Here is an 11441-nt window from a genome sequence, read left to right as displayed (position 1 = left end):
TGGAAATTAAGATGTGAAAAGGTATAAATCGCGTTGGGAAAGGTTGCTGTGAGGTGCATTATAACGTTTCATGAGGACACGAATGATTCACCGGGGAAGGTTTTGAGTTTTTCCAACCAGACCCAAGGGTCTGTCCCCCTCAAGGACCCCCGGACCCCACAGGATAAATTTATCCTGAAGAAGAACTAAAAGAGAAGAAAATGAAACCAAAATAAGCCACAATTTAGCCGTGGAGGTGGTCCCAGCTGAGTCGTTCACAAGCAAAACTCTCCTTAAATTAATGGCTGTAATGGCACCTTTCTGGGCACCTTGGGGGCACCTTCAATTTTGGCTCATTTTTAATAATTCGGGTAATTAATGTAAAACAAGACAGTTGCCTTCGCGGATGGGATCTCGATCCCTTTGTCAGCCCCCGAGGGAAGAGAGAAGTTGGTTATTAGCGGGCACCGGCAGATCAGCCCCTGCTGCCGACACCTTCCCTCCCGCGGGAGGGTTTTTGGGGGGCGAGTGAACCCCCCAAAGCCCAGCGGGGGTTGCCAGGGGCCCGGAGGGAACCTCAAAGTCGGTGGCGTCGAAACGGGAGAGGAAAAATCCACTGTTTTCCCAGGACAGCTAAAAACCAGGTAACGCTGGAATAGTACAGAGAGGGAGGAAGGGAAAACCTCCTCTCCCGTTCGGGGGGAATTAGGGTAATCCGGGCAACACAAGGACCAAGTGAGAAAAAAAAAAAAAAAAAAGTTTTAATAATTTTTTTTAACCGATTTTATAATTATTTCTCGGATTTGCAGTGTTATCTCAGTACTTTGTTCAAACCTCAGCGGGGTTTGGGGTGGGTTTTTTTGTTGGTTTGGGGGTTTTTTGTGTGTTTTGGCACGCATTAATAAACTAAGGGAAGGAACAGAAAGAAACTATTCCGATCCGCTGCGTTAATTGCAACAGAAAAAAATGTGTGTTTGTGACTTTAGTAACACGGTGCCTTCAGAGCCCCCAGTGCTGCGCTGCCCTGACGGCGCCTTTCCACACGCTCCTTTGTTCGTATGCGGGTACAGGTGTTAAATAAAAAGATCGTCGGGATTATAATTTGTTAATTACTATTATTGTTATACATAGAATTCATTAATATTACAATATTTCGCAATATAGTTATTATTGGATCCATATTAATAATCCTAATTTAATGACTGGTATTAAAATGTATTCGTATACTTATAATATATTGATAAACGCACATAAACCTCTCAGGAAAGCTCTCAAGGGGATAACGGGTCTTGATTATAATTAGAAGGTCTTAATTATGGTATTTCCACGGGCCGGGGGAAGGCAGTGGGTTCCCCCCGTGGGAAGCTCCGTGTTCCCAAGCACCGGGAAAACCGGTAAGTGCAGGGAGAGGAAAGTGGGTGGGAAACGGGCTCGGGGGGTCTCTGGGCCGATGTGAGTGGAGCCGGCACCGAGTCGAAGAAGGTATTTGGTCACAAATTAAAAAAAAAAAAAAAATAAAATTTTAAAAAATATATATATATGGAGAGAGAGAGAGAGAGAGATCTGGGCACGGTAATCGTTGTGGGTGGTTTGCAACACAACTCGCCCGAGGTGTTACTCTGCACCGCAGCGGCGAAGGGAAAAATATAAGGAATTTCCTGGGTTTTTTTAGGGAGAAAACGAGTGAAAAGGGCTCGGGGCATCGATGCTCACGTTGCCGTGAGGTCTGAGCCGTGCCACGTCCTGGCTGCTCTGCCACGGTCCGTGTTTATCAGGAGGAAATGAAGAGCAGAGACTATTAAAACCTTCATCCTGCTCGGGGGCAACGGAGATGGGAACTCCTGTGCCTCGACCCACGCCGATTCGGGGCTGGATTTATTTATCAGAAGTGGAGACAAGGGACAGCTACTTTTTTTTTTTTTTTTTTTTTTTAACTGCAGCTGCGGTTAAACTCTTCAGACGTGATTTCTTCAGTCCCAAAGCGGTTATTTCTGCATGGACAGAAATTGCTCCTTCTGCCAGCCCTGCCCGAGCTCCTGGCCCAGCTCCCCCCGGTGTGTGAGGAGACCTGCGGGGTTTTGAACCGTGTCGGAGCGCAAACGGCTTGAGAAATCCGCACGCACCCCCAAAAGCCGGCGGGGGTGGGGAGAGGAGCCCCAATCCTCCCTCCTAAGGTGAAAAAAAAAAAAAAAAAGGAGGAAAAGCGATTGTTAAAACGTCGGGCTCGGGTAAGGTGGTCTCCCTGTGTTTTGCCCTTTGGAAATTATGGAATTATGTTTCTGCAAAGCAGAATATAAAGCATCCGACCGCGTCCTTCTCATAAACCAACAACCCGCCGCTGTATTCACGCGTGGGACTGATGCAGTCCGGCACTTCTTGTAAACAAACAATTCCCTCACCCATCGGCTAATACTTGGCGTTATTTTTTGCCACCATTCTGGCAAGTGACGTTTGGGCATTTAATAGATTCACAGCAACGCATTTATTCCCCAAACCAAATGAATTCGGCATCAGCTGGCGAGTCCTAACGGCCGGGGACGAGTCGCGGGGAAGCTGCGAATTCAGCGTTCAAAATGCCAGGAAATACCTGGATTTGGATTTCGGTTTCCATTTAAGTGTAAAAAGCTGTTTAGGTCTCCGGACCCCCCTGGACAACCCGGAGCCCCCCCGAGCCCCGGCTGCAGCCCTGGGAGGGAGGCGGGAGGAGGCTGCGTGTGTGTGTGTCCCCCCCCTCCGACACCCCGCGGTCGCCTTCTTCCCTCCCTGCCTCCCCCCGTTTTTCTTCCTCCTCCTCCTCCTCCTCCCCGCCGCACCGGGCGGCCCCGGCCGCCGCCCCTGCAATAAGGAAGGCGGCGGAGGGGGGGGAAAGGGTGACCTTTGAAACCCCCTTCCCTCTCCCCGTCCCCCCCCCTTTCCCCGGGTACCCGCCCAAGCCCGGCGGGGACCCAGGAGTCCTGCGGGCAGAGCCGGGGCGGGCCCGGCGCTCAGGGCCACCCCCGGGGGAGGAGGGTGCAGAGTGGGGGGGCACCCCCGGGCTCCCCGCCCTCCTCGACCCACCCATGGGCCCTACGGAGAGGAGCGAGGTCCAGGGTGCAAATGGCAAAGGGAAGGGGAGGTCGGGGGAGTGCAGCTGGGATGCTGGAGGAGGCTTCACTACCCACCCCGTCTGGTTTACCAGGGGGCTTTGGACCCCCCCAACGGGGTGAGGGAGGGAGGTGAAGGAAACCAGGGCAGCGTCAGGGAAGGGGAACTCTGCAGACCCAGTTTGGCCTCAGAGTGTTTCCAGCAATGCCCACCCCACGTTGTGCTTCAGTCCGTCCCTATCGCTCCTCCCGCCCCACGCCGGGACCTCAAACCGGATTCAGGGGCTGAGAGTGAGACAGTGTAATTCAACTTTGAATCACAGAATAAGTAGAAACGTGTAAAAATATATTAAGACCCACCAGGACAGGGATATCTCTCCGTGTCCCCAACGATGCTGCAGCCCAGAGCTCTGGGACGATCCGGGTGTGATGCTCAGTGCCTTTCCATATTGCATCCATCATCTCCCTGGGAGTCACCCCACGCCGCAGTGCAGTGGGCAGGGGAGGAAGAAGAGGCAGGAGAGACCTCCCCAGATCTGGCCTGGCAGTGCCAGTGGCAATGACAGCGCTGAGGGCAATGCAGGGACCCTCTCCCAGCGGCTGTTGTCATCTCTTGGTGCTCCCCAAGTCTCTCAACGCACTTGCCATGGTCTCTGCTCTGCCTGGGCAGTGCTGAGCCCAGCCCCGTGCCTGCTGGTAACCTCCTTCAGGCGTTATTGATCCACCACCAGGCTCAGGAAGGCAGAAGAAGCCTGAATGAAGCACTTTCGACCACTTTTTGAACATACACAGATCTCTCCTTGCAGCACAGGTGAGAAACACACAAATTCAGCTGGAAAAGCAGCAATGCTGTGCCCCAGACACCTCCATGGGGCATCACCCCAGCCTGGCTCTCCTGGGGAGGTTCAGACCCCCGTTATTTTACCTGCTCTGAAGACCTTAGCCCCAAGGGCCTGGGGAAGTTTTGTCATGAAGAGCAGGAGGCATCATTCCCACTGCAATGGTCACGGCAGGCTTGGGGACCTGTCACCATCCTGCTGGCCTGAGCACCTCTGTGCCCAGCCTGGGACTAGGAGCAGCCATCGCTCATCTGGCCGTGATTTATGATCCGTGATTGTGAGCTCAGTGAGACTTCTGTGAGTGTAGGGTGTGAATCACACACACCAGGCACCCGAGCCTGGGCCTGGCCCTCGGTGGGGATCACCGTATCGATGGCTCGGGCTGGAAGACAAAGGTCTCATGTCTGGATTTCTGCCTGAAGGAGGAATCTCTGATCTAGTAGCGAGACCAGAAAAGAGAGCAATAACCCACTGAGCGGAGCTTGTCTGTAGGTCTATGATATGAGGGAAGGGGATTCCTCTGGTTCCCCCCTCCAGGCTGCCCCACACCCCAGAGAACCTGGCAGTGACACGTCTGATACAGGAGAGCTGCTCCTACCCTGGCTCGATGCCACCAGATTCCCCTCCTACAGGGCACATTTTTGAGAGCAAGCCTCAAAATCCTTCTGATTGCACCACAGATGGGGGGCTCATCTCCAGCCCCCCCCCATGCACGTCGTCAAGTTCATCCCCCTCGCAGGCTGCCTGCGCGACCCACTGCAGGCTCCCGCCAGCCGCTGAGGGAGCAGCAGGGAAGCGCAAAGGATCCCGCCGGCTCCTAACGAATTAAACATCAGAAGCAGGGCTTAAAAGCCAAGCCCAAAGCAACTCCCCTTTTCTCCCACAACAGCTGAAATAAATTGCTTTAGCCGAGCAGGATCTTGGGGAACAGAGAGTTAGTCCCTGGTGCGTGCAGCGATGGGCGCACGCTGCCGGGCTCAGCGCCGACAGGGAAACGTGCTCAGGAGAAAGGGCTGCTCCGGCTGGGTGGGATGGAGGCGATGCACAGCCCCGGTGCACGATGAACATATACCCTCGTATGGGGATGTGTGAGGTGTGAGATGTGAAGTGTGAGCTGCACGTTTGGGCCATATTTAAAGAAAGGGCATTTAAAGAGCTGGGTTGTACACAGAGCCAGCGCGAGCAGGGACACCCAGCTGCATTTATGTGGCTGTTTCCAGGTTGAGGATGTGCAAACGTCTCTATCTGCAGCGCACAGAAAGATAAAACACAAACATATCGTATAATACATTTGTATTTTACCTCTCTGCTCCCAGGCAGGAGCATTTGCTTCATAAGCTGCACCCAGACCACATCCCCTCCAGGTTTCTGCTCTGTGGATGAAACCATCAGACTCCCACCACCTCTCCAGAGGCAGGACAGGGGTCGGGGTTGGTCCCTTTTCAAGTTTTGGCCTCCCTGGCCAAGGAACTCGGGCTGGGGGAGGCCAGAGCCGGAGGGGAGGATGCAGGAGGTGGGAAGGGAGCTCGCAGAGGGGCATTTTCTGAGGGAGCAGATGGAATTGGGGCTGGGAATGGGGGGTGTCTGGCAGCTGCAGCCTTCAGGGAACCACCATAATAATTCATTTTGCATTTTAGTGAACAGGAGGGAGAGACCCAAACTGGAGATATCAGGTTGGACAGCCCGGGAGCAGCACACCAGCAGTCCGAGGCGGAGCTCGGCCCTCCTGGTTTTTCAAAAGGAAACTAAAAGGCAAGGCAAGAGCCTCTGGTCAAGCCCAGGGAGGGGAGAGAAAACCTGAGAGGCGCAGGGATGGTGAGAACTGGGTTAAACAAAACACCCCGAGTTTGAAATCCCCCCACATTTCACCCCAAAAGGGGTGGGGGGGGGTGGGGGGGGTGAGAGAAGTGCACTGCAGTGATTGTGGCGCCGGGGCTTCAGCGCAGAGCGGGGATAAAAAGAGCAAAGAGAAGTCAGGCCACGCTCTCTGTTCCCATGCCAGCTGATTTGTTCAAAGGATCCACGAGAAATGCGCTATAAAGTGCAGAGTCTGGCCCCCCAGGCAGCGGGGAGAGAAATACTCGCACCTACATCCCCCGGGCTTCCGGGGATGCCTGTGGGGTGGGGAAGGAGGGGCCGGTGGTGAAGGGAGAAAAAAGAAATAAAAGATCAAAATGTTTGCCTTTATTTGATTTTTTTTTTCTTCCCAGAAATATTGCCAAAATCAGAAACCAAAGAGCTGGGCTCCCTTCCAGACCCAGAATTCAATTTTCCAACAATTGATTATTTCCAAACGCGAAGTCTTTAAGTAGTTCCAATTTACTTTTTTTTTTTTCCCCCCTCTCTTCAAACTGCTTTGGGGTTTGAGTTGGTTTTGAGGGGTTTTTTTCCTTGTAGTTTGTAACGACGGCCTCAAATTCAATCGCTTAAAAAAATCACAGACTGATAAAAAGTTATTCCACAGCTTTTTCAGGTTCCAGATGATATAAATATTAAATAGATCCTATCGAGAATATAATAGAATAGTTGCAAGCTAACAAGCGCATTTGATAATTTTAAACCCGATCATAGAGAGCAGAGAGGAACTAGTAAAAGAAAATCATTTTTCCTTTAAAATAACCCCGTTCCTCTTGCTTTATTGTGACCTTAAATATTACACTGATTTTTTTTCCGTTAAATTGTCAAAGAACGGAAATATTAATATCGGTTTGGAAGCCGCATTTTGAACTATTTCCACGGCAAAGCGCGCTCGAAATTTTCCGAGCACGTTATGAAGATGAATTGAAGGGACGCGAGGTCTTAAAAGCACGAGGTAGGCTGCAATTTCGGAAAGCGGTAATGCCGCTGAATAAACGAGCCGAAGTGCAGGGGTTTTGGGGGCGAAAAAGGTGAATTCCTCCCCGACGCTGCTCCTGCCGGCAGAGCATCCGCTGGAGGCAGAGGGGCGGCTGCGGGGGCAAAGCTGCCGCCCCCCCCTGCCCCGGCCTGCCCGAGGAGTCCTTGGGAAAGGGAATAAAATAATTTTTCCATAAATCGGTGGTTCCCTGCCCTCTTTTATCGGAGGGTCTGTGCGCGCTGGGCTGGCCGGGTGCTTCTGTCGTTGGATCCCACACCTTTTTTTTTTTTTTTTTTTTTTTCCCGCTTGGATTAAAAATAAAATAAATGAAATAAAGTGACATGAAGTACCAGGCAAGTCTGCAGCAAGACGCTCTGTCCGCGGATCCCGCTCCAGCCTCAAACCCGGGACATCTCGGGAGTTTCTCCCTGCAAAGCCGCCGCGGGACCGAGCTCTGCCCGCGGCCGGGGGGGGCTCCGGGGCCGGGGCAGCCCCGACGGCCGCCGCCACAGCAAAGCCCCGAAGTCAACAGGCTCTTAACTTTCAACTTGGCCTTGACCTCCGGATTAAGCCCGACCTTTCCGTGAAGGAAAGAGGGTGAGACGCGGGGGAGCTGCGGCCCCGTCGGCAAATACTCGGCCGCCCGTCGCGGCCGCCGTGCCCCAGCGCCCCAGTTATGGGCTGGTTCAAAGCAAATGGGGAGAGGGCAGGAGCGGGGGAGAATAAAAAGGGCATCAAAGAAGGAGTGCAGTCGTTAAACTACGGAAAGGAAAGAAAGACGCTTTGAAATCGGAAAGGTGAAGGCTAAAAAGACGGGGATATATTTTTTTAATTTTTTTTTTTTTTTTCTCTCCCAGAAAAAGAAAACCGTCGGTTTCGGTGAGACTCCGGCATTTTTAGCTTCGCGATGCGGTTTATTTCTTTCCCTGGGAGAGAGGACGGGGTGCGTCGAGCCAGCCCGGGGCAAAGCCCCTGCAGATGCAGGAGCTGGAAGGAGACGTGGGGATTTTTTTCAGAGGGAGGGAGCTGCCCCCTCCCCAGCGAAACGGGGCTTTCCCCCCTGCCTGGGCGAGCTTTGCAATCACTTCTAACCCCTATTTTCCATGGGCATTTCTGTCCCTACGCGTCAAACCCTGTCACAGGAACTCTGCACGGACGGGTCGTTGCTTTGGTGACCCAAAGACGTGACAGAATGAGAATTTTTATTGAGATTTGACAGTCAGAAGGCAGAAATCTCTCGCTTACTCCACACGAAGAAAGCAACACATGAAGAAAAGCTGCCTTTGGGAGAATTCAGACAAAACCAGAGAGAAAACGGAGAGAGAAACGCAGCTCCGTGTGTTTGTACCATGCGTACAGACGCAATTAAAACTGAGTAATTAGCACAGACACAGGCACAGGCCTCAGCGTATTCACCCCAAACTTTCCCAGACCGATGTCATCCCTCACCACCACGTCTGTCTGTCCTTCCCCTTCTGCCTGTCTCTCCACCTGTCCGCTCCTGGATCGCTAAGGGACTCTCTGTATAATTTTCCCACCTCTCTTTTCCAAATTCTTTCCCTGTGGAATATTTCTAAGCCGGGATCCTCAGTGACCTGCCCAGGGCCAGGCCAGCGGCCTGTGTGGCAATAGCTGTGTGCTAATTCCCCCCCCCCCGCATCCTTTGCAGTTATTTTTTCGGTGTACCGAGGACCCCCTTGCCCCTCTCTCCTTGCTTTTAGGTCCATGCCCTGTCCCTCCCCTCAAGGATACAGGTTTCGGCCTTTTGCAGCTGAAAGTGGGGGTGAGGGATGATGTGCGTGGGATGAACCCCCCCCCCCCCCCGCCCCGAGGAGGGGCAGGAGGAGAGGCCGGGGTGCAGAGGAGGCCCCTTCCCCAGGGGTTCATCACTGCCCCACGGCTGCCCGCCGTCACCCCACATGGGCTGAGGGGTTCCCCCGGTGTCCTCGGGTTGGACCGAGCGTTTTCCGAAGGCAGAAGCCCCCGGACCTTTGTGGAAAGAAGGGGCTACACCGTGGAAAATATAAAAAAAAAAAAGAAGAAAAAAAAATAAAAGAAAAAAGGTGGTTTTAATCTGAGCCCGGATTTTTCCACCGGGGACTGCTCCTCCGCGCCGTTCGCGATCCTCCCTCTCTTCTTCCCCTCCCTCCCCTCGTCCCCTCCATTCACCCCCCCCACCTCTGCCCCCCCCCTTTTTTTTTTTTTTTTTTTTTCAAGATGCAGCTCAAGAGGCGCCTCCCGTGTACCCGCCTGTCACGTGCAGGGGGGGGGGGGGCGGGTGTCCCCCTCCTCCTCCCATTGCAATAAAAGTATTTTCGCAATTTCTGCAGCCAGGGTTTATTGGGGCTGGAGGGTTTTTTTTTGTGGGGGGTTGGGTCGGTTTGATTTTTTTTTTTCCTCCTTCCCCGTCCTTTTCCCCCCGAACGGCAGCCAATGAGGCAGCCCCCGACCGTTGCGTCAGGGCAGCCCGGCAGGGAAAGGCAGCTCTCTCGGCAGCTCGCAGCCTTTTAAAAAGATCCGGGGACCCCCCCTCGGGCAGTGCCCTGGTGCTGCCGAGCAGGCTCTCCCCATGCCCCGGCCCCCACGCCGCCCCCCATGCAGCCCCCGGAGCCCCGCGGCCCCCCGGGCCTCGAGGGGCTCCTGGCAGCCGGCGGCTTCGCAGGCAGCCAGGGCAGGGGTCTGCTGCCTCCTCCCCCCCCGGCCCTCGGCGGTCCTTCGCCCTCCCCCGGGATGAACCCCGGTTACCCGCCGGAGGGGCCGCCGGAGCCCCCCAAGCCGTGCCCCGCCGCGCCGCCGCCCGCCCCGCCGGGTCCCGCCGCCTCCGCCCCGCTGCCCTACGGCTACTTCGGCAGCGGTTACTACTCCTGCCGCGTCTCCCGCAGCGCCCTGAAAGCCGGCCCGGCCCAGGGCCCCTTCCCCGCCGAGAAATACCTGGACCCCCCCGCGGGCAGCGAGGATTTCCAGAGCCGCCCCGCCGAGTTCGCTTTCTACCCCGGTTACGGGGCCCCGTACCAGCCCGTGGCCGGTTACCTGGACGTGTCGGTGGTACCGGGGCTTGGGGGCCCGGGGGAGGCCCGGCATGAGACTCTGCTGCCCGTGGACGGTTACCATCAGCCGTGGGCTCTGGGCGGCGGCTGGGGCAGCCAGATGTGCTGCCCCAAAGAGCAGGGCCAGGCCGGGTACCTCCTGAAATCCGCCTTTGCAGGTAAATCTCTGTGCTGGGAGAGTGGGGGGGTGTGGGGGGGGGTGAGGAGAGGGGGGTGCCTCGTGCTTGGGGCGTTGGGATCAAGACTTCAAAAAAAAAAAAAAACAAACCAAAACTACGGGGGAGCTTCTCTTGCCGTCTGGTACCACTTGTTTGCGAGCTAGCCCAAATTAGCCGCTGGGTAGGTTTGCCAAAAATAATAATTTAGATTAACACCGCCCTTTGCAACTCATCGCCCCCCTGCTCCCCCCCCGGCAGGGAGGCAGACGGTGATACCATCCGGGTTGGGACTGTGATACTCTCCGGGTTCGGACACGACCCCGGCAGCTGCGGGCCAGGCGCCCTCGGAATCGGGATGTTTTAAAGGGGTTAGGGGTGCGCATGGCCCCCCCCGTGCGGGGCAGTGAAGTGGGGGGGCCCTTCCCACGCTCCCACGCCGCGCCGGTGGGATTAAACTCGCCGCCGACCCTGCTCGGCCGCGCTGAAACCGCGGAGCAAGTTGAGCGACGAACCCACGTCGGTGTTTCACCAGTTCTCCCCCGTCCCGCAATAATAATTAATTCAAGGTAGAAACTCAATATTTAAATATCAATTGGGAGAAGATATAATTTCAAGATCCTTAAATATCATCGCTCTCGGGGAGGCTGGAGGGAAGGAGTGGGGTGGCAGGGAGAAGGGGTGCTGCTCGCAGGGAAAGGTGGGTGCAGGGTGGGTGCAGGGTGCGTGGGGACCCCCCCCCCCCCGTCCCCCACGGCCCCGCTCAGCCCCGTGTCTCCCCACCGCCAGACTCCGCCGGGCCGTTGCCCCCCGACGGCTGCTCCTTCCGCCGGGGCCGCAAGAAGAGGGTCCCGTACAGCAAGGGGCAGCTGAAGGAGCTGGAGAAGGAATACGCCAGCAGCAAATTCATCACCCGCGACAAGAGAAGGAAGATCTCCGCCGCCACCAACCTCACGGAGCGACAGATCACCATCTGGTTCCAGAACAGGCGGGTCAAAGAGAAAAAAGTCGTCGCCAAAATAAAAAACAACAGCAGCAACAGCAGCACCCCGTGAGGACACGGTCACCGCAAGCCCCGAGGGGGTCCCCGGTCCCGGGCAGGGGCGACGGGGGGGGGGGGAAAGGGGGCTCCGGCACTGTCAGAGGCGGGAGTGAGCGGTGCCCGGGGCGGGCTGAGCCGTCCCCGCCGCCCGGGGAAGCGCAGGGCGCTGAGCACCGCTCCCCGCTGCCCCCGCTGGGGGGTGAGACCCCCCCAAAAAGAAGGCGATTTAGGGCGAGCCCCCATCCCTGCCCGCCTTGCACGCAGAGAGGACCCTGTACAGTTTGTCTCTTGCCTTACAACGCCGCTACCACGCCGTGCTCCCCCCCGCCTCCCCCCCGCTTCGCTTTGAATCACATCCTCAGAGCGCTTTTTTTTTAAAAAAAAAAAAAAAAAAAAAAAAAAAAGGAAAAAATGGTTTAATTGTATTAATGAACCCCAATACGCCACACCCGGCTCGCCT

General features: G+C 55.5%; 1 protein-coding gene across 1 annotated transcript; it reads left to right on the top strand.

Annotated features, from left to right (window-relative positions):
• Window positions 1-9332: 9332 nt before the first annotated feature.
• On the top strand, window positions 9333-10994 carry HOXB13 (homeobox B13). Its single transcript, XM_074927151.1, has 2 exons — window positions 9333-9942; window positions 10729-10994. The coding sequence occupies exons 1-2, from the start codon at window positions 9333-9335 to the stop codon at window positions 10992-10994; spliced, it is 876 nt and encodes a 291-aa protein (XP_074783252.1).
• Window positions 10995-11441: the final 447 nt, after the last annotated feature.

Source organism: Athene noctua, chromosome 25, assembly GCF_965140245.1.
Source record: "Athene noctua chromosome 25, bAthNoc1.hap1.1, whole genome shotgun sequence".
Classification (NCBI taxonomy): domain Eukaryota; kingdom Metazoa; phylum Chordata; class Aves; order Strigiformes; family Strigidae; genus Athene; species Athene noctua.
Note: the sequence above shows the minus strand (reverse complement) of the source record. Positions and strands in the feature narration are given on the sequence as shown.

Coding starts and splice junctions, on each gene's coding strand:
- HOXB13 (XM_074927151.1), top strand. CDS start 9,333: ATGCAGCCCCCGGAGCCCCGCGGCCCCCCGGGCCTCGAGGGGCTCCTG. Junction 9,943..10,728: donor CCTGAAATCCGCCTTTGCAG/GTAAATCTCTGT, acceptor CCCCACCGCCAG/ACTCCGCCGGGCCGTTGCCC.